Consider the following 22207-nt stretch of genomic DNA (forward strand, 5'->3'; position numbering starts at 1 on the left):
AAAGTGGTGCAAAGTAAGAATTAACAATGTGGGAAATTGCTGTAATCTCTTGTTTGGGAGACAACAGTCACTTTTCTGTGGATATTTTATTCATATATCACCTAAGTATTCCATGCTGTGGCTCAGTGGGTGGTCTTGGCTCCAGCAGAGACCAAGATTAGCAAAAAAGACAGCACACAGACACACAGACACACAGACACACACACACACAGACACACACACACACACACACACACACACAAGCTAAAGGAAGAACAAAGCTGAAACACACCTGCACACAACCTCTTGGGCCCCAAGAGATGGCAATTAAGAAGTCGGCCACTCTAGAAACACCTCATGCAATCTAAACAAAAATCTACCCTATCGGTGTGGGGAACTTGTTTCAAGAGTTTGAGTGGAGAAAAGGAATGGTGTGATTCTAGGGGCCTCTGGTTAGGGGAAAATGCATATAAACTTCAGCTTGATGCTCTGACAGAGGGGACATCCTGGAAAATGTATGGAGTGACTAAGCCAGGGAAATGCCACTGGATTAGTAGCAATAGGCTTACTTGCTGCCCACTCTGAAACACCCACCCACACGTGTTTTGCCTACTACAGAGAAATCACAGGTCCACACACTTGAGCCTCCTCACTCTGGCCCTGTTTGCATTCTCCCCATCTGGAGCATTCACAGGCATTTTCTGATGAGCACTGGAAGAAGAGCGATGAGTCACAGCAGGTACTGAATGGAGTGACTGGCTTGGCTGGGAGGTAGTTCACAAGAACACGAGAAAGAGTGGGTTTTGCGGCAGGCATGTGACTATTTCAATCCACCTTTGAACTTGGAACTACTGGCTAGAACACCTAGTTTAGGACACACAGTGAGTCTCAGATGCCCCAAATTTCCACACATGAGACCCCCAATGTCTCATCTTTCTAGGAATCAGAAATGAGGTAAAGGGCAGAAAGAAGAAGCATGTTTTCCCACTTTGATTCTCCTCCCTATCGGGAAGTCTCATCTAACATCTAACAGGGCACCTTTGCCAGGACAACTGCGAGAAAAACTGAGATGACAGTGGCGCACCACCCTGGAGCAAGGGATCTCTGCAGAGGTGCTGCTAGGGAAGACCCACTGTGGAATGTGAGCAATGAAAACAGAGACAGCAGGCAGGCTCATTTCCCAGCATGGAAGGAGTCATGCTGAGCTGGGCAGGAAGAGTGCAAGGCATGTGAGGTTTGATTGTTTAGTGAACTGATGCAAAGAAAGCCTGGGAAGCCAGGAAGCCTACACTCATAATGGGGACAGTATCATATTAAGGCGTGGCTACCACGTGGGCCACAGATTTTTCTTTTAATTCTCCCTTGCCCCTTTGGGCTCTCAGTAGCACATGACTGGCAAGGAAGGTCTCTGATGAGGTGCAGGGGAACAGACCTACCTGGTACGTGGAGACAGGGGAGGCGGCAATGAATGGCGTGATAGATGTCTGTGGGATCATGCGGTTGGTCGCGAGACTGTACGGTGAAGAATAAAATCTGCAAACAGAAAACAATAAACAAAGATTCATGAAGCTGCTGCTTGCCTGGCCTTCATTCCAGCTCTTCCTAGCACATGGGGAAAGAGAGCCCCCACCTTGTTTTTCCACCATCTGGAAGGTTTATGACCTCTGATTCCTCTAAGAGGGACAAATCAGTTGAACACAGGAAGAATTTTAAGTCATCTTACAAAATCAATGGTGAACACAACAGTCTTGATAACTAACAGGCAGAGGAGTATCAAGCCTTACACACAGGAGTCCTCCCAAACAACAGTGGATAAAGAAGACACTATGCTTTGTAAGGATGGCCAGTGATTGCCCACAGCAATTGCATCTGTTCAGGAAATAAGAATTCACTCCTAGAAGGCTCTAGATATTTTGTGCTAGCATCCCTGCTTCCTACAGAGAATATTTTCTCCATGGAAAGAGAAGAAAGAGGATGACTTGCATCTGGATTGAAGCAAGAACTCTGTGGATTCCATCAAGGAAGTAGTGTAGATAACAGGATCATGGGGCATGCTCCAGGAAACTATGAGGAGCAATTAATCCCTCAACCTTCTGGGACCCTGAATGAACAATTATAAGATGATACTGAGTGAGACTAGGAACTCACGGATCTGAGGGAAGAACCTTCCTGAGATCTACTACAGAGAAATTCTTAGATACAAAAACCAGTGGGATACCCATCAATGGGCAGGATAGGTCTTAGTGTCCACCAAGTGTCTACTGATCTAATTCTTCAGCAGGATTTTAAACTCTATTTCCTCCCACATAGCTCCATGTATGTGAAAGGCCAAAGTAGCCATGCACAGAACAAACAAGACTAGGTCACTGAGGTCACAAGATTGCACTGGTGTTCCTACCGACTGGGAAAAATCAGGGGTAAAGCAGTGGTGGTCTTCTTTTGCTAAACGCATAACAAAAGTTAACCGTGATATTCATTTTCTTTCTTTTTTTTTTTCTGTTCACAAATTGCCTTTATTTCTGTAGGTCTTTATGAAACATTCCATTGTAGCAGGAATCTTAAAAAGTTCTTATTAATAAAATCAAACCTGAGGCCAGTTATTGGGGTGAATGCTGGAAGATCAGAGAAGCAGAACAAGCCACAGCTACCTCATCTTGCCAGTTCCTCAGCTGATCATGTTTCCTCAGAGTGGAAGCCTCTGAGTCCTCATCCAGAATGAATCTCAGCTGAACTGTTGCTCAAAAGCCTCAAAGCTTAACCAGCCTAGTTCCCAGTTTTCACGCCTTATGTACCTTTCTGCTTTCTGCCCTCACTTCCTGGGATTAAAGGTGTGAGTCACCATCCCTGGCTGTTTCTAATGTGGTCTTGAACTCACAGAGATCCAGAGGGATTTCTGCCTCTGGAATGCTACGATTAAAAGTGTAAGTGCTACCATTTTCTAGCCTCTGTATCTAGTGGCTGTTCTGTTCTTTGACTCCAGATAAGTTTATTAGGGTGCACAATAGTTTGGGCAATACAATGCCACCACATTCTACCTTTGCAGATCATAGTCCTTTATTATCAGATTCATGTTTCTTTCCCATCCCTTTAATACAAAAAAACCTGCATTATTCAATCAGCTATTTTCACTGACATTTTACTAAGTACAGTATTCATATGTCAACATTATTAGATCAGTTACTCAAGTGGATCACACAAATTTATCTTCACTGTGTGGTATAGGCCTTTAATCCCAGCACTTGGAGGCAGAGGCAGGTAGATGTTTGTGAGTTCCAGGCCAGCCTAGTTTACAGAGTGAGTTCCAGGACAGCCAGGACTGTTTCACAGAGAAACTCTGTCTTAAGAAAAAAAAAAAAAAAAAAAGAAAGAAAGAAAAGAAAAGAAAATAGGAATGATGTTCATTTTCTAGTTAGCAGGACAAAATCTTAATTAACCCTTAGGATTCTCTGACACTTTGAAACTTTGAAGACACAGTCACATGAGTTTCTCTAAAGGGAAGCATTTTATGATACTTCTATTGAATACATAAAAATAAGATTCACAGTTGCCAAGACTCAAGCAGTGAATGATTCAAAACAAAGATTAGTGACTTACATTTTTTTTAATTTTAAACTTATTTAAATTAAACTTATTTTATTTAGGTTTTGCCAAAGATTTTTTAAAAAAAAAATTTTTTATGTCATGTGTATAAGTGGGTGTCAGTATGAACACTTGTGAGTGCTGGTGTCTTTGGAGCCAGAAAAGGGCACTGGAAATCCCAGAGTTGGAGTTACAGATGGCTCTTCCAATGTGAGTGCTGGGAACTCAACTCAGATCCTCTGTAAAAGCAGCAAGCTTTCTTCATTGTTGAACCACCTTTCCAATCCCTACCAATGATGTTTTAAGGCCATATACTTTGGATTTTAAAAAATGCATAGATGGAAAAAAAAACAAACAACGAATCCATTCTACATTGTATTCTTCTTGCATGTGCTCACTGGCTCTTCTAATTATAGTGATGCTCTTAAAGGGAGATAAGGTACCAACATACTAGAACACAGAACAAAAGACACAGCAGGTGAGTTCTGACAAGAATACGGAAAAGTGAAACTCTTCTCCTGGAGGGACTACTAAATGATACAATTGTCTAGGAAAGGGCTTATAAGAATAAATGCAAGCACACCCTATGACCCAGGACCCTGCTCTTCCTAAGTGAGATAAATGAAAACTTGTTTATACAAAACCCTTATTGCAAACATGGACAGAACTTTTATTCATATTTGCTTCAAACTGGTAACAACCAGATGCCATTAAATTCCAATGACAGTGGGTACATCCATACCCTGGCATGCTATTAAGCAACAAAAAAGAAAACACAACTGTCTTTATTATCCACAAAGTGTTGATGACAGAGTCCTCCCTCCCACCATGGACACATGAATGCAGAGATTCTCTGTTCTCTTACATGAAACAGTGTAGTGTCTTCATTTACACATAGCCCTGGATTACCACACATTAACTCTAGATTACGTATAATACCTCATACAAAGCACCAGTCCTATAGGTAGTTAGCTCACAAAATCTGGAGGACAGGGGCAAGAATAAGACATCTGTGTGTACATGCATATTATTTTCAAGTATTTTTTATTGTAGTTGGTGGAATCCATGAATGTAAAATCCGTGCACAAGGAGGGACAGCTGTAACCAGTGGGAATGTCAAGATGGTGGGGCTCAAAGGAGTTACGTTACATTAAAGGTGCAAAACACTACAAAGCACACAATCCTGTTTATCTCATAATGTGGAAAAGGCAAAATCATAGAGGCAGGGTTAAGTCAGTGGCTGGTATAGTCTAGTCCTGACATAAGGGCTGACTGCAGAGGACTGTGAGGGGACTTAGGAGTAGGTACAGCTCTTTAATGTCCTGGTTGCTGTGGGTTCAGAACTGTGCGTTCTTGACACAATCAGAGTCATACTCCAAAAGAGCAAATATGCTATTATGCATATTTGTGTATATATACAGTCTGTACACTATTGATTTCATCTATAGATCATATATAGAGAAGTATGTTTTTATATACTCAGAACTATACTACGTTGTCCTTGCTTTGGAGGGTTGCTTTTGGAAATGGGATCTTATATTACCTAAAGCTGGCCATTAGCTCATTAAGTAACTGAGGCTGGCCTTGAACTCCTGATCCTCCAGCCTCAGCTTTCTGAGTGCTAGGGTTATAGGTATATACCATCATGCCATACAGGAAACACTGTTTTTGAGATAGGATCTCACTATGAAGAACAGACTGGCCTTGAAGTCCTGTGAATCCTCCCACTTCAGCCGACCAAGTGCTAGGATTACAGGTATGTGCCACCTCACTCAGTTCTAAACAGTGTTTATGAAGATGATTGCTACACACAAAACATTCATCTTGGTACGTTTTCTTTTTATTGATGAGTATGTGTGTTTGCCTGCTTGTCTTTATGTGCACCATGTGTATGCAGGTATTCCTGGAGGCCAGATGAGGTCATAGAAAGCTCTGCAGCTGAGGTTACAGGTGGTTTTGAGCTATGTTACATGGGTGCTGGGAACCAAACCCAGGTCCTCTGCAAGAGCAGCTGTGTTCTTAGCCCCTGAGTCATCTCTTTGGCCCTCTATTTTCCACTTTAAAACGTTTACTGAGCATTTACTAGGTGTACCTATGACAAACAGGACTCTGAAACATCACTCAACAAGTCCTCCTTTATTTCATCCCTCAAAGTAGGCCTTACCTTTGTGCTCATCTGCCTACCAGCCTTCGAGGGTTTTTCATTGCAATGAGAGCAGAATTCAGTTACTGGCTTGACAATCAGGTGCCTGCCAACCTCTCTGACTTCTTTTTCTACTCACTGCTTCCACATCTGAGATTCTGGAACTTTCTCCTCTCTATGATCCTGTTGTTCCCAATCCCACTGAGCAGTACACAAATGGCAGCCCAGCTTCTGCAGCCCCGCCCCTTCACCCTCTCAGCTGCCACTTTTTTTAGGCACTTGGAGCTAATGTAGTAACTACCATCTCTGGCTCCATTTTTCAAAAAAAAAAAAAAACTTCTTTATTACTTTTCTTTGCTCTATAACTGAATCAGTATGAAGTTTCTGAAAAAAAAAAATCTCTGCTATGGATTGAATGTGTCTTCCACCTCTGCAGTTCACACATTGAAATCTTGACTTCTGGCATGACTGTATTAGAAAATGGGCCTCAGAAAAAGCAATTGAAGTGAAAGGGTATAACAGGGGTGGGTCCTGGGTTAGACGGAACTTGTAATGTCAATTAAAAACAGATACCTAAGAGTCCATTCCTACACACACACACACACACACACACACACGAGGAAGGACTACTCAGGAGATAGCAGGACGGTAGTGTTCAGAAAACCAGGAAGAGGTCCCCTCACAGAAAACAAGTTATGTCCTTGATTTTGAACTTCAAGCCTTTGAATTTGTGAGGAGATCAATTACAGTTAAGACAACGACTTCCCTATGGAAGCCCCACCTGAAAACTATAGCATATTTCTTAATCATTTGTCTCTTTAGAATGTTAGTTCAATGTGGATTCAGGTGATTGTGGCCTTGCTGTCTAGGAAGGAGCCTGGGGCAATTGTAGTAATGTAATAACTGTTTATTGTTGGGATGAATGAACACAAAGCCATTGCTAGAATTTGGAGCATGGAAGTTGGTTCAATGAAGGAGATAGGAAGCTAGAGATGAGAGTCCAGAGAAGGGAAACCCAATACCACATCTTGGTAAATGTCCAAGGGAAGTTCAAATAATGTCTGCTTTCTAAGAATGAAGGGCATTCATAACTAGACACAGCATTGCCCTTCTGTGAAAGGGGTCCTTGGCTTTTAATAATCCCTTTTAGGTCTTTGACAAATTTTGTTTATGAGGCAGTGGGCAGAGAGACTTTCCCTAGGTTGATAAGGACATGACAGTCACCCAGGGCTTCTCAACAAAGTGTCTGTCTTGTGCCCCATACAGTGATGTAACTTGTGGCACAAGTCCATTCTCATCCTCTTAAACTGAGAGATAAAACACGTGATGCATTTTAGTAAGGATGGTCTATTTTGTAAAATGTTCCAATTGGAGTATTAAAAATGAAAGCAATAAAAATTAGACTGACAGAGTTTGCAAAGAAATTCTGTGGGGAATGCCAAGAACAGAAATATGAAGAAATCAACCAAGTAAACGGATACTCACAAGAGGAGCCCGTGGGGGAGATTTTAACGTGTTTTCTTTTTATCTGCTCTAATCCCATCAATCACACAAGATTGACACTTCATACTTCCCAGGATGTTCTGAAACTGCCATCAAGTCAGAGTCACTTAGAGCAGACACACACTTGGGAGAGTGGACAGTGCACCATATAATCTCTTCATTCTGCGATCCAGCTGTTGGTACTCTTTTCAAACCCAAAGAGGAGCGAAAGCAGATGACTTTCCTGAAACTCTAAGTTTAGGACATGCCAGGTGAGGCTGCTGTGGTAGCTGGGACTTAGGGGGCTGGCACCCAAAGGAGAACTAACTACTGACTCTAAAGGAGGCACCGCAGTGAGTTCGAGGCCCTGCCACATGTCTATACCATGCTTTACAAACAAACATTGTCTGATGGAGGATATAGCTCAGTCAGAAAGGGCAATCATGAGACTCGAGGTGAATTCCTAGAATGCACTTAAGAGAAGCCAGGTGTGGTAGCAGGCCCTTGAAATCCCAGCACTGGGGAAGTAGAAACAGGCAGATGGCTAAGGTTCCATGAACAGCCAGCCTAGCCTGGCAAGTGAGAGGCCCTGTCTCAAAAACTGGTGAGTATCTTCTGGGGAATGATATCTGAGGTTCAATTCTGGTCTAAACATGGATGTACATGCATACACAACACACACACACACACACACATCTATACACACATACACATACATACATCATACCACATAGAGACATATCAGATACATACACTCACACATGCGTGCACAAGCACACATGCACACACACACATATGCAACCCCAAACATACTTGTACTTGCATACACATTAATATACAAAACACAGAAGCAAAGCCCAGACTTTTCACATAGGCATCTATTGAAACAAATCCAAATGAATGCTTCAAGGAGAGGTGTTATGTAATGGGGAGCAGCTAATGGAAAATCAACCCAACCTGTAGTCATCATAACAAAGTTATAGGCATTCCATGCATGTGCCTTTGTGATTTTATCTGGTAATGCACGCATCATGACTTCTGAGTGATGTTACAAGACTGTGAGAATGAGAACGGATGGCTGGGCACATCGTTCAACTCAAAATCATTTACTCTCTTAAGAGATTTGTTTTAATGTTTAGTGATTTTTCAGATTTATTATTTATTTTATGTGCATGACTGTTTGCTTACATTAGTGACTGAGAAGCCATAAGAAGCATCAGATCCCTGGTAACTGGAGTTATAGATAGTTTTGAGCAGCCATGTGGGTGCTGGGACCCAAACTTAGGTCCTCTATAAGAGCATATAGGGTTCTTAGCCACTGAGCCATCACTCCAGAGCCATACGTGCATGTATGCATACAGACATGCATACATTCACACATGCATATACATATATATGCACACACACACACACACACACACACACACACACACACACACACACACTTGGGACCATGATTCCCCTTACATGAAATCCTTATTTATATGCTTAACTGAGCAGTTCTAAGCTTAAGGAAGTTCTTTCTTCCTTTGACAATGTCTGGAGACAACCTGATGCTCTTGATGTCTAGAAGTTCTGGAATTCTACAAATCATTCTGCAGTGCATAGTGGGAAATTTACCCACAACTCATCCAGGTTGACATGTTAATAAGTATGACATTAAGAAGCCTGGTGTGAGCATATGGATGAGGTTTCACATGAACTAAACACCAACTGCTAAAGGGCTAAGAGGAAACTAAATAGAATCTATGGCATCCTAGCTGCCCATTGACGACCTGTTTATCTTTGTGTACAGCGTGCATTCAGGTACTTTGACTCATGTGTGGAGGTTGGAGGACAGCCTCAGATGTTGGTCTTCACTTCTCACTTTGCTGTAAGGTCTCTCACTTCACTGCTGCCTACGCCAGGCTAGCCCATCCCTGAACCTCAGGGATTCTCATGTCTCCACTTCCTATAGTCCTGTAGGATTACATACTCACCCTACAGCATCCAGTTCGTGTGATCAGTTTGTGGGGATCCAAACTTAGGACCTCACTCATGTACTGCAGGCACTTTGACTCAGATGTGAGTTTTTAAAAAATGCAAGGAGTTCCTGAGTTTTCTGGCATTAAAGGCAGGAAAGGCAAGCATGCTTCCTAAGCCCAGGAAAATGAGAGTGTAGGGTCACTAATGGGGTATCAGTTTGCCTAAAGAAAGGCCATTTCAGGGGGATTTGCAGTCAGCAGTAATACAGTAAATCTCATTTCACTTGCAATAAAAATAACATGGACATATCAATAACCCCAGGGTGGAATGTTTTTACCATAAAGAAAACATACAAAATCCTATTTGCACACCAAAATAAACAGTAAGAGCTTGTGTTTCATGTCCACAGGCAATATTGTTAGAGTTGGAACCATGAATATGATCCTCGAGGGAATACAACAGGATGCGATTAATAAGTTCTCGGTCATTTTTACTGTAATACCAACATAGCTTTTCCATTCATTTCTTTCTTAGAGTAATAAGATAGGCTTCCATATCACTTAATATCAAATGCCTAAAACAGCTGGCAAAGAATGTCACAGGAGACATTCCCTTTCTCACCTCCCACAAGAAAATATCTTGCTCCAATAAAATCCTCTGAAAGGCTTTATGCCCCATACCGTGGGAGAGAAGGCATGGGAAAGATGTGCTTTGGAATGTGGAAAGCTTATTTACCATCTGCCCCACTCATATTTGAAAGTGATGAGATTTCATAGTGGACTGCTAGGAGGAAAAAAAAACCCACTGGGTGACAGTCATAATGAATTCTAGTAGAGTCCAGCTGTGTGAAGAGAGAAGAATGGACATTTTTATTTTGCTAAAGCTGATCTAAGGTAAAAGTTAAATTATTCAGATTTTCCTTTTCAGTCATGACTTTGACACTAACTTCCAACTCTTATGTAAAAGTGACATTGAACTCATCTGAATTGGTAACTTGGATGGATTCAGACAGATGGAATTGGCATTTCCCAGTGACTAAATGCCAACCGCAAGTCTTACTCTGGTAGAGTTACGTTGATTAACATATAAACTACACAAAGTCTTGACTCTAATTTCACAATGAAGTATTAATGTGGCAGTTACAGAACTCTACTCATTTGATTATTTTATTATTTGGTAATACAACTAAGATTGTATCTACCCCTCAACTCTTATGTTCCAACTCTTCCTAACACCCTTGCAACCTCATGTCTTCTTTTTAATACTATTCATTATTTTTTATTTGTACAACTTACTGAGAAGTACTATGCTTGCACAGAAAGTGTTTTACCCTAGAAGTCATCTCCTGGCCCCTGAATTCCATTCTTACCTCAAGACATGAGAAACATATGGACAGTTTGTCTTCCTACTTAGGAAATAGGACAATACTTGATAATAATACCTAAGAAGCAGCAGCCAGAAATACAAATGACAGAGCCCACAGCTGGCCATGAACTTGGATGCAGAATATAAAAGCTTGAATTTCAGAAAAATGGATGAGACCCAGCAAAAGGAAGGGATATTGTGAAAACACCAAACTCTGAGAGAAAAGAGCATGTGAACGAGGCGGGGTTCAATGAAGGTTCTGGGCTGATGGCAAGGTTCTTATCTGCTTCTATCAGTCCACTAGAGAGTAGCAGGAAAGAAACCTGGGACGTGGCTTGTGGCTTTTCAGCATGCTATCCGTTCTCAGTGGGGGACCCACATGGAATTGCTAGATGGTCAGTTCCTTCAGATAGTTTGTTCCTGTTTTCCTCTTCCATTTATGTATCAAGCTTCCTAGAATAAACTCTTATGTTTTTATCACTAGGATATTTTAATGTTCATTTTATGTGTGTGTATGTGTATGTTGTGAGTGCTGATGCACACAGGTATGCAGGTTGGCTTGCTTGAGTATGTTCATGTGAAGGTCAGAAGCTAACATCAAGTGTCATTTCTCAGGACACTATCCACTGTATGTTTTAACAACAGAGTCTCTCACTGGTCTGGAGGCAGCCATGCAAGCTAGGCTGGCCACTGAGCCCCAGAGATCTGTCTGTCTTCTATTTCCCCAGCACCAAGGTTACAGTTACATTTTACTGTGCCCAGCTTTTCCTTAATATTGGTTTTAGTACTTGAACTAAGGTCCTTATGCTAATATGGCCAGAATTTTACTGATTGAGTTCTCTCCCTAGGCCTAGGCTATTTTAATCTCTCTTCAGTGATTTATCCCACTTACTAGATCATCCTGCTTCAAGGACTTCTTTATTATTTATGTCATACCATAATGAAAAGGCAAATTTAAAATTTTCAAATTCGCTCCAGCATAACTTTCTGCACCTGCAGAGTTCTTCCATGAGAAACGTCTACTCTTTTAAAATGGTTGGTAGCCACCTCTGCAGACCGCTCTCCTCAGGGAGCCCATGTTCTCAGAAAGTATCTTCCTGATGCCTGCTATTAATGAGCTAGGTCCCTTCCTTCCTTCCTCCCTTCCTTCCTCCCTCCCTTCCTTCCTTCCTTCCTTCCTTCCTTCCTTCCTTCCTTCCTTCCTTCCTTCCTTCCTTCCTTCCCTCCCTCCCTCCCTCCCTTCCTTCCTTTGTTCTACTCCTCTGCCTTCTTTTTGGTTTATCAAGACAGGGTTTTTCTGTGTAGCCCCAGCTGTCCTGGAACTTGCTCTGTAGACCAGGCTGGACTTGAACTCACAGAGATCCGCCAGCCTCTGCCTGCTGTGTACTGGGATTAAAGGCATGTCCACCATGTCTGGCAGTGCAGTCCTTTCTGTCCCAGATGGAAATGAGGAGATGTCACACTCTCCTAAATGTGGTGTTTGATTCACATCTCCACCTCTGACAGACATGAAGATTTATTATTTGAAAACTGGGAACATTCACTCTCACTCAGGTGACACAGCATCAGTGTATGAAACAAACCACTTTTGCTGTCAGGTGTAAGCTCTGGGCTGGATTCTAGAACCAAAGCACTCTACAACAGCTTTGTGAGCAATGGAGCAAGAGGGGAAAGCAGAGAGGACATACTATTTGAAATCAGTATTAGTGCCATCTTGGGATAATGACTCTGTCATCATGTGGATGACACCTATAATTTTGAAGTTATACATTCAACAGTTTCTGAGTAAGCTGATACATCTAAATTTCACTCTTACATAGCCCAGCAATATATTTATCGATAGAAACAGCAATAATCATGACTGTGATTAAACTACTAATGTACAATTATTATAAAATAATTATGTTCTTTCTATTTCTAACAATATGAACTCCATAACCAAAAATCAGACAGGTCAAAGTCACTGTCTCCACTCTAATCCTGGGGTGAGAAACAGACAAATTACAATACCCAGGGCCAATGGCAAGTCAGTCAAAGTCAATCAACGAGAGCAATATATTAGTCCCAGTGTCCATCTTCAAAGACATGATGGCTCATACTTGTCATCACTGAGGCAGAATAATTTTAAGTTTGAAGCCAGCCTAAACTATACAGCAAGAGCTTGTCCCAAAATAAACAAACAACCAAATAAAACCATAACAGGGCAGGCAAGCTGGCTCAGCAGGTAAAGGTGCTTGTTGCCAAGTCTGAGGACCTGAATTTGATCCTGGGGACCCACATGTTAGGAGGACAGAAGTAACTCACACAAATTGTCCTTTGGCTTCCATACTTGTATATAATACAACCAAACAGAACAGTTTTAAAGAGGCTACACCACATGGTTTAACTGTCTTGAATTTGTGAGGTAGGATTTGAAGCTAAGTAAGAGGCTATACATGTCTAGACACAGATCAAAATGAAGAGAGAAGATACAATGACCTGAACCAGTGTGACCATGTCCCTAACTCCATCGCAGAAATGAACCTGGCCAAACACTAGGCATCACTTAAGATTGACCTCCATGGAGACAGCTGTGCAACACAGGTCCTGCAGACCCAGGTGACCCTCCCAGGCCTATGCTACTGATGCTCCCTCCATGCCTGGCTCTTCCTCTCACATCAGTTTTGAGGTTCAAGAGGACTGGAACAGATGAGCTAAAAGAAAGGCTTAGAACCCTAAAGTCTCAGAACTGCAGAAACAGCCATTAGAAGCACTTGTGAGAAGAAAGAGCCAATGGCAGGACAAGTTTGGCTAACAAACCATACACAAAAAAACACCATAGCTGGTCATTTTTCTTTGGTAGACATTCAGAGCCCAGAGACTGCTTAGAAAAAATAAAAAACAGAGAAAATGGGGTCTACTTACCCATTCTGTATGGCAGCTGTGGGATCATAGGTCAGAGCCATGCCAGCCTGCATAGAAGGGTGAAGAATAGAAAAAAGATATCTCAATATTTTTATTATAGTACCAAAACATTCAGTTTTTTTTTTTTTTTTGAAATTTCTAGGGCATGTGGCTAATGAAGAGGCAGTCTTATTCTGTTTTTAAGTATAAGGCTGTCTTCAAAAACCAAAAATGTGACACTTGTTTAATTGGTAGTAGTTCCAGAAGGGCAAATAAACTTTACTGTGGTCACTCTACAGCCTTCCTTGTCCCTTCCTCCGCCACCAACTTTGGTCCTCATGACAACTCTCTGAAGTAGGCAGAAGCAGTCTTCACTCTGTTCCATCCATGAAGACACTGAAGCTTATTGAGGTCAGTGGCTCACTCAAGGTCACAAACATATTGTTAGCATTGGGCTAAGGACTACCAAGGCCTCTTTCTCTCGAGACCCTTGGCCACTATAAGAGCAAAGGAAGTCACTACCCTATGATTGTGAATCTGTAATCTGTCTTCCACAAGGGAAGTTTACCAAGAACCCTAAGCTATCAGGAGGCACATGGGAACATCCTGTATGATGGACACCCAAATCTCCCCACTTACCCTGCTACACGGAAATCACAGACAACATGACTATGGACTATTTGTCAATTAGATGGTATAGCACCCTACCTGATACCTGTAAGAGGAGACCCTCCCATCTGATTCAGAACCCTGTCATGCAGTTGTCTATGTCATTAATAACTCTCCTAGTAAGTCCCTTAGTCAAAAAGACAGTCCATCTCAGTGTCTCTCTTGAACCCTGAAATCTGAGACCTTATACCCACACCTTGTGATATGGGATCCTTGCAGCTCTTTTGTTTTGAGATTGGATTGGGGCTCTAGTGAAGTCTGGGTACCATCTCTCCCGAGGTGGGAGAGCCTTCTCTGTGCTGTGTGGACAGACAACCTTGGGTGTCCCAGGGCCCTCAGTGTAGTTAGCACTTGTAAATGGAAAAAAATGTAGAAAGGAATTTAAAATAGTTCAGGTTATCTTTAGGGTGATATTTTTGTTAGTATTTTAAAATTAGTGAGCCCTATCAGTATGAATTTTCTTTCTTTGATAATCTGCCATAATTTTAAAAATTGTAACCACTGGGGAAACTGGGTATATATAGGAACTCCTGCAAAGTTTTTATAACTTCACATGAATCCATAATTACTTTAAAATAAAGAGATAGGAAATATAAGCAAATAAGCTTCTAGGATGTCTCAAGGTAGAAGAAGAAAAGCATTAAAAAAAATTAAAAACAAAAGAGCCTTTGTGTTTTGAGTTTTTTTCCTTTTCCACATGGTTTAAGCCAGTTTCCTGATCAGATTCTTTGGATTTTTAACACAGAACTGAAAGGAACTGTGCCATGCCACGTGGGCTCTGATACATAGTACAGTCTGCTGCCTTTAAGCTTGCATTTCTCATAAAATTCCACTAATGATAATTTTCATGTTGTTATTTAGATGGGAGTAAGGAACTAAAGCATGATATCACAGATGATCTAAAGTGGCATGATGGGAGAGAATCCATAGTCTGGATTACATGAAGTGTGTAAAACAGTTGAGATGTCTGTTACAAGTCAGCAGAGGTGCCCAGGGTATCTCCACAGAGGATGTTTACCAAGCATCCTAAGCTATGGTGTGTGTGTGTGTGTGTGTGTGTGTGTGTGTGTGTGTGTGTGTGTGTGTGTGTGTCCGCTGTATGATAGACACACACTAAAGCAGTAATTCAAGGGACAATTTCCTAGCCCTGCTACACAGGAGTCAGAATATATCTGGAACAGTGAACTGCTGGGTGAGGAGTGACTTGGGTGAGGGAGGTGGGGCAGAATTTAGTGAAGCTGTCACCACCTACTTCAGGATTTTGCCTAGGATGGTCCTGCCTGTGAGAACCTTGGCTAGAAGAGACAGTCTCAGGTCACATGCATTTGGAACAGGGTGGGTAACAGAGGAAGGCAAGGATTTTGTTTTTAACTGAAGTGTTGGCTGAGTGTCACAGTCCAGAGCTAGTACTTGTCTGCACCTGGGGCTCACCTTGAGCGTGACAGATTGCTGAGTTATGATGCTAATATGCTCTTGATGCAGACTTTGCATTCAATTTCCCTTTGTCTCTTCCCACAAAGATGGGGAAGAAATTGATTTTGCTGCTCTGTCTAGCCCCTTTAGACAAAGCCAGAGGCATGAAATCACCATTGTGTAATCACCAAATATGATGGCATGTTGACAAACTCCAGAGTCACAGGGAAAAAAATAACATAAAATATCTTGGAACAAAATGAAACCGTCACACCCGATGTTTTAAAACGTGATGTTTAATCCTGCTGTCTACTTTCAAAAAGGGCTTGTTATGTTCACAAGAGTTGTCTGTTTCCAGTTCACATTATTTGTATATTAGTGGCATAAATAATTTATTTAAAACAAAATTGGGCACTTCTATCTCTTTTTAACTCCAGCTAAGCATTGCTTTAGTATTTCAGCCATAATAGGACATTTCCAGGCCTCCTAGGTACAAAAATACATGAGTGATAGATATTTTAGAAAAAAAACAAACTCTTTATTAGATAGAATATTATTGTTGTTTTAGAGAGTTTTGCTGGAGCTTTGCTATGATGTTCAGGCTGCTCCAGAACTTGTGATCCCCCTGCCTCAGGCATACACCACCTGGCCAGAAGTGACAGTTACTTTATTTTTAATAAAACTGGAAGATTCACTGAAACAGGCCAGAAGACTGACTTAGGTGCTGGATATGGGCTATTCATAGCTAAGTGATTCAGTGAGGTTTTATCAACAGGTGACAATTATAGACAGTGCACATAGCATCACATTAGGAACAGGCATTTCTGTTTCAGAGTGAACCTCTGGACTGAAGCATTCATTCTTATCTGAGAAGAGAGACTCTGTGACTGTCACAAAGCCAGTAAGATGGCTAGCACACCTGTTTCCTTCTTTCCCAGGTTTATCATGCAGAAGCAATCTTGAGAACATCTAGGCTGCTGTGACTAGATTTAAACTTAGGAAATATGTCCTACACACACCACTTTAGAAAATCCTGTGCTGTGGATTAGATAAATACATTTTCAAGAACTTAGGAAGCAAATCAGAGACTTCAAAGGAATTCTGAATTTGTATGATTTGTACCCCACTTAAGCATAGGAGGAATTCTGGATTTGCACCTCACTTAAAGGTAGGAGGGAATTCTGGATTTGCACCTCACTTAAAGGTAGGAGGGAATTCTGGATTTGCACCTCACTTAAAGGTAGGTTTTCAAATGAAACCTTAATGACTTCCTTTGGAGTCCTGATATTTGCAAAACTTCCTTTTGAGAAATCTGAGATGGACTCAGCTCAGCTGAATTTGTAAAGTCCTTAGCTGGTAGTAGACATAGGGGAAACAGAGAGCTCGGTTGTAGAGACTTTTCAGTACAGTACAGAAGTCAGCAGCCTGCCTGAGCTGAGTTGTGGTTTTGGCTCTGGAGGGCTGAGAGGAAGAGAGACCAGCAAGCCCTCTTCCGGTGGAGGACCTGCTGCTAAGTACCACCTGGACTGCTTCAAGAGGACCTTCAGGAATCAGGAGAAGGCAATACTGCAGATTTACCATTTTCAAAGTAGCAAAGGCAGCCAGAGAGCTAAAAGAAGGGAGTCCTTTATGACTGACAGAGAGGAGTCGTAAAGCTGTTGTTTTGGTGTGATGCCATTCCCAAATTTCTGCTCCTTGGCTCCTTCTAAAAACCTTCCTGCCAGAGGATGTCTGCCTTATATATCAACATGGAAGGACAAGATAAAACAGATGCCCAGAGATCACAAGTTGGAAAGCTGAGAATGCCTAAGCTTTTCCAGGAAGAGCTTGGTGGTTAAATAAGAAACAGGAAAAGGGTACTCTTTTTTCTTATACATACATACATATATATATATATAATATCATAATTATATATTATACTATGTATTATATAATACATATTAATTTTATGTGTACAAAAGTTTTGCCTGTTCCATGGATATAAGTGTATACTGTACATGCAGTGTACACAGAGGTCAAGAGACATCCTATCCCTGGAACTGGAGTTACAGACAGTTGTGAGTCACCATGCAGGTGGCTCAAACGCAGGCCCTCTGCAAGAGTAGCCAGTGTCCTTAGGGGCCAGGCCATCACTCCAGTTCCTGGTCTGTACTGCTTTAGGCTGTGATTTAAAATAACCCCATCTTCCCTTAGGTTGCTTTTTGGCAGGAATTTAGTCACAACAATGATCGAATTAGCCAACACAGGGAGTTTGTTTTTAGCCTCAATCTAAATGTCTAAATTTCACAGATTCTAAGACACAGTTTTATTTTTCTCATGACTTAATATCTATAAAATTAGGATTCCCTAATAATTGCTGGCATTTCATGGTTTGTCAAGTTACTTCTCTATCTTTTTAGTGGTATTTAAAATAATACAATAGTTCATCTTTAACCAATGGTGTTTTGCAGTCAATGATATAGCAAACGTACTGTCAAAACTACTGTGACACCGTATCCGAGCGTGGAAAATACAGAATTTAGAGGCTGCAGTGGGTGAGCCTGAGATGCTCACCAAGCAAAGGTGTCTGGGAGGCCGATCCAGATCCTTGTAGGTTCAGTGTGATAGTGCCTGGAGCTGGGAAGCTACAGCTGCCAAGCCATTAACGGGGGTGATCACAAAACCTCTGACAGGCTAGGGTTGTCACACCATGCCAGCAATTCCAAAAATATCACAGTTGACTGATGCTGCACTTCGCTGTAATGGTCTCCTTACTAGAATCGGTAAGGGGACATGCAGATCAGCCCTGACCATATCTTACTGGAGATATTTGGTGTAATATTCCTTGTCTCAAGTCACTGCTAGGCTGGACATAGCTAACCCTTCTCCAAGAACATAGTATTTTCCCCACTTTTTTCCTTGACAATATGGGCTAGGCAGAGGACTGGACATAGCAATTACATATGATGCAAAATTACCATATCATGGGGACTTAAAATTCTTAATTGCTATCTTCAGTCATCATACATGAACATTGGGCTGAGAGCTTCAGGAAAGGGTATTTGGTTAAATAAAAACATTTTAGTGCCGAGAAGCCAAGCTATTGAGGCTTTTAAAATGAGAAGGGCTGTCCCTTCAGCCTGCTCCCTGAGTCTCAGATGCAGCATGTGCAGTAGATAAAGCTGCATCTGGGGGGCCAACTAGCAGACCCGACTCACCAAAGCAGGCGTGTGAACTCACAGCTAGCTGCTGCTTCCCAGGTCACACAGGCAAAGACTTGCCTTCAGTTCAAGGTTTAGAGGACTCCTGGCAGGACCTGGCAGGACCGGGAGACAGAGCTGAATTCTTTTCTACTTGAGCAGCACGTGCCAAACACTTTGTGATATACACGAAGCAGTTAGTGGTAAATGACTTAGACAATGTCTCTACATCTGTAAAAAATGGTCTGAGATATCCCAAGTCTAGTTAATATTCCTAAGTTTTCCAGGAAATTCTTTCACATGTGATTTCATTGGAATCATGATCCAGTTTCTCCTGAAAGTATGTTTGTTTCTAGTGGTTCATGAGGACAATACTTCAGTACTTCAGGGAAGCCTCTTTTCTGAAAGATTTTTTTTTTAAGATTCAGGGCTATTGAAGTAAATTACAGACCATCTGGTTAATAACAGAAATGGTGTCTTCCTGGGCTCATGGTCAGATTCTTCTCACATTTGATGAGAAGGATGGAGACAAGAGGCTGAGCAACTTCAGGACCACAGCACATGTAGTTGATGGCAGGGAGATGCTCAGTGTTGAGCTGTGTTTTGTGTTCTTTGCTGCTGCTGATGTCTCAAAGCAGAAACCACAGGGTCAGACTGGTAGTCATTAGGGATAGTCAAACATGTTCAAAACCCCCAGAAAAACATTCTGTCCCCATGTATAAGCTGCTTTCTCTCCAGGTTTCATGTGGATTGTTGCTTCCATCTAGAACCATCTGTGTGCTGTTGAAAATTAGTACTTTCCATATCAGTGTATCTTGAATTATTTCCCAATGGTGTAAATCAGTAGCTTTCTCCTCATATGGAGATGAGAATATTGTAAATAGAAGAAATAATTCATTATTAAAGAATTTTTCTAAGGCATGTTAAAAATGACATTGGATCACATGTTCGGTAGTCTTTAATTTTGAGCAAACCGGTCACTCTGAGACTCAAGACATTAGTGGAGCAGAATTAAAACTGTGTTCATGCTCTTTAGGAAGTCTTGAGCTTGTTGGGTAAAAAGTGCAAATCTACCATCCTCTTTAAACCCATGATGACTGATAATTAACTGTGAAATAGTTTTCAAATAAGGGCAATGCTGACACATTGTACCATAATTGGGTGTATGTGGCAGCATTATGGTCTTAGTTAATGGGAGGGGCAAAACCTTAAACATGCTAGTTTATGTTCAACAGCAAAGTCACAAAACAGGATCAAGTGGATTCTTGTTATTTACCAGTTATGTGTCTTAAATCACTGCAAACATGGAGCTTGCAAAGACTGAATAGGTGCTCCTAAGAGCAAAAATGTGGAGTCAGGTTCTTCCAGTGTCTGCTCAAGAGATTTTCATTTATAGTAGTACTTGTACAGTGGCTTTATGTTCTAGCTAAAGACAATTTTGTTGTTGTTATTCTTAGAGTTTTTTTTTAATTCATGTGTATGTGTGTATGTCTATGTGTGAATGAGTATGTGCACATGAACACAGGTGCCTATGGAGGCCAGAAGAGGGTGTCAGATGAGCTGGAGTTACAGGAACTTGTGAGCCACCTGACATGATTCCTAGGAACCACTCTCGACTCCTCTGCAAGAATAGCAAGCCCTCTAAACTGCTGAGCCATATCTTGAGCCCCAAGGTAGTATTATTGTTGTTGTTATTCTTTTTTTTTTTTTTGAGATAGGCTTTTGCTTAGTTCAGATTGGTCTTGAAATTTCCATATAGCCAGGGATGACCTTGAACTTCTGATCTTACTGCTTCTGTCCTTCCAGTGGGTCCTGAGAATGTAAAGTCATGTCACCAGGCTTGGAGGAAAGTACTTTTGTCTACTGAACCATCTCACCCAACCCAGAAGGACTTTGGATATTAATTTTACTTTCTCATTATATGCAAAATAAGTCAGTTAATAATCCATCTCCTTTTTCTTCTAAAATATGAGTTATGCAATTTGTCATTTTTCAACAGTCCTCAGTCTTTTTCAAGGTTTGTAGCAGTGGTTTGTTTTTATTTTTATTTTTTCAACTTTTCCCTCTGAGTCCTCTTCCCCTCTGACAGCCTGTGACTTTAATGATTATATGACCTTCAAAGGAAATGAATCAGCCAAAAACCTTACCAACATCTAATATTTCAGTGTTAAGTAATGATTTATGATTTGGAGTGCAATCTTACTAAAATCTTAGTGTAATGTGGGACAAACATAAAATACATTAATTTCTAGTTTTTAATATACTTCATATCATAAATAAAAAGTTTATAACACCATTATATTGGCAGCAGATTTTATTTCTATCATTTAAAAAAGTAAACATTATTTTTAGAAGTATTCAGTGTGTGTGTGTGTGTGTGTGTGTGTGTGTGTGTGTGTGTGTGTGTACAGCAGAGCTGGCTCTCAGCAGACCTGGGCTATGTGATAGTATCACAAAGCTAAAACACAGCCATAGTCTGTGATACTGCAGCTAGCCAGGCATTCCTGGTCATCTGGTCTCCTGTGCTGCCTCTAGTGATGAACATGCACCACTAGCCATCACAATCCCGTGAGAGAGAAGCATGGTGCTGATGGACTCGGGGAGCATGCCAGGAGCTGTGTCTCAGCTCAGAAGCCATGCAACTTATGACTTAAACTCTGGAACCTATCTCCTTCACTTAAAAGTGCCAGGAACATTATGAACAAGAGGACCACAGAGGGTGACACTCTTCGGACTATAACATTTGCAAGGGATTATTACTCTACCCACCTCAGAGAAGGATGGAAACTTCACAGAGTAGTCACACACAAAGCTCAGCAAACCCTGTTCCCCAGGGAGACTCAGAACTTGGGCCAGAAAGGCCTCTTCTGAAAAGGACAACATGGAGCTTTCCAATTGTGAAAAAAACTTTGGTTGTAAATGAGTGTGAATCAATGTCTCCATGATACACTCGAACAAACAAATGGTTAATATTTAGGAACAGCTGTGAACAATGATCTGTGACTGCCACTCTGGTTATTTTTATTACTGTTTGGTCTTTGTTTTTTTACTTTGGTCTCAGTTTTATAGATTTGAGCCTAATTGCATACAATTCTTTGATTCTTTTTTTAATGTCACTCAATTTGTGTGTATTGTATACCATTTTTCTTTTGGAGACACGGTCTCATGTGTCCTGGGCTGACCTTGAGTTCCTTGTATATTCAAGACTAAATACTCTTGTTGCTCCTGCAGAGAACCCAGGTTTTCTTTCTAGCAACATATAAGACAGTTCACAATCACTCCAGATCCAAGGGATCCTACCCCTTCTCATAGCCTCTGTGGGTACCTGCATTGAACTCATGCATGTCTGCATGTATGTATACACATGTATACACATACACATGCACACAAACACACAGACCAAGTGCTCTTAAGTGCTGAGCTATCCAGAGACCAACTGTCAAGTGACTCCTGTTTTAACCTGTAGCTGATAATGGAGCCCACTGCTTCATACATTCTAGGCAAGTGCTCCCCAATTCATCTGCATCCCCAGCCCTATTTTACGCTTTAT

The 22207-nt window shown here is 41.3% G+C and overlaps 1 protein-coding gene across 10 annotated transcripts in view; it reads right to left on the reverse strand.

The window, feature by feature from the left end:
- Window positions 1-22207, reverse strand: part of Rbms3 (RNA binding motif single stranded interacting protein 3) — a 1336321-nt gene that overhangs the window by 108997 nt on the left and 1205117 nt on the right. For all 10 annotated transcript variants that reach the window (XM_037208204.1, XM_037208207.1, XM_037208205.1 and 7 more), the window contains 2 exons: window positions 13418-13464; window positions 1416-1512 (listed from right to left, as the gene is read on the reverse strand). In XM_037208204.1, coding sequence (XP_037064099.1) covers window positions 1416-1512; window positions 13418-13464 — 144 coding nt within the window. The remainder of the gene's footprint in view (window positions 1-1415; window positions 1513-13417; window positions 13465-22207) is intronic.

Source organism: Peromyscus leucopus, chromosome 7 (assembly GCF_004664715.2).
Source record: "Peromyscus leucopus breed LL Stock chromosome 7, UCI_PerLeu_2.1, whole genome shotgun sequence".
Classification (NCBI taxonomy): domain Eukaryota; kingdom Metazoa; phylum Chordata; class Mammalia; order Rodentia; family Cricetidae; genus Peromyscus; species Peromyscus leucopus.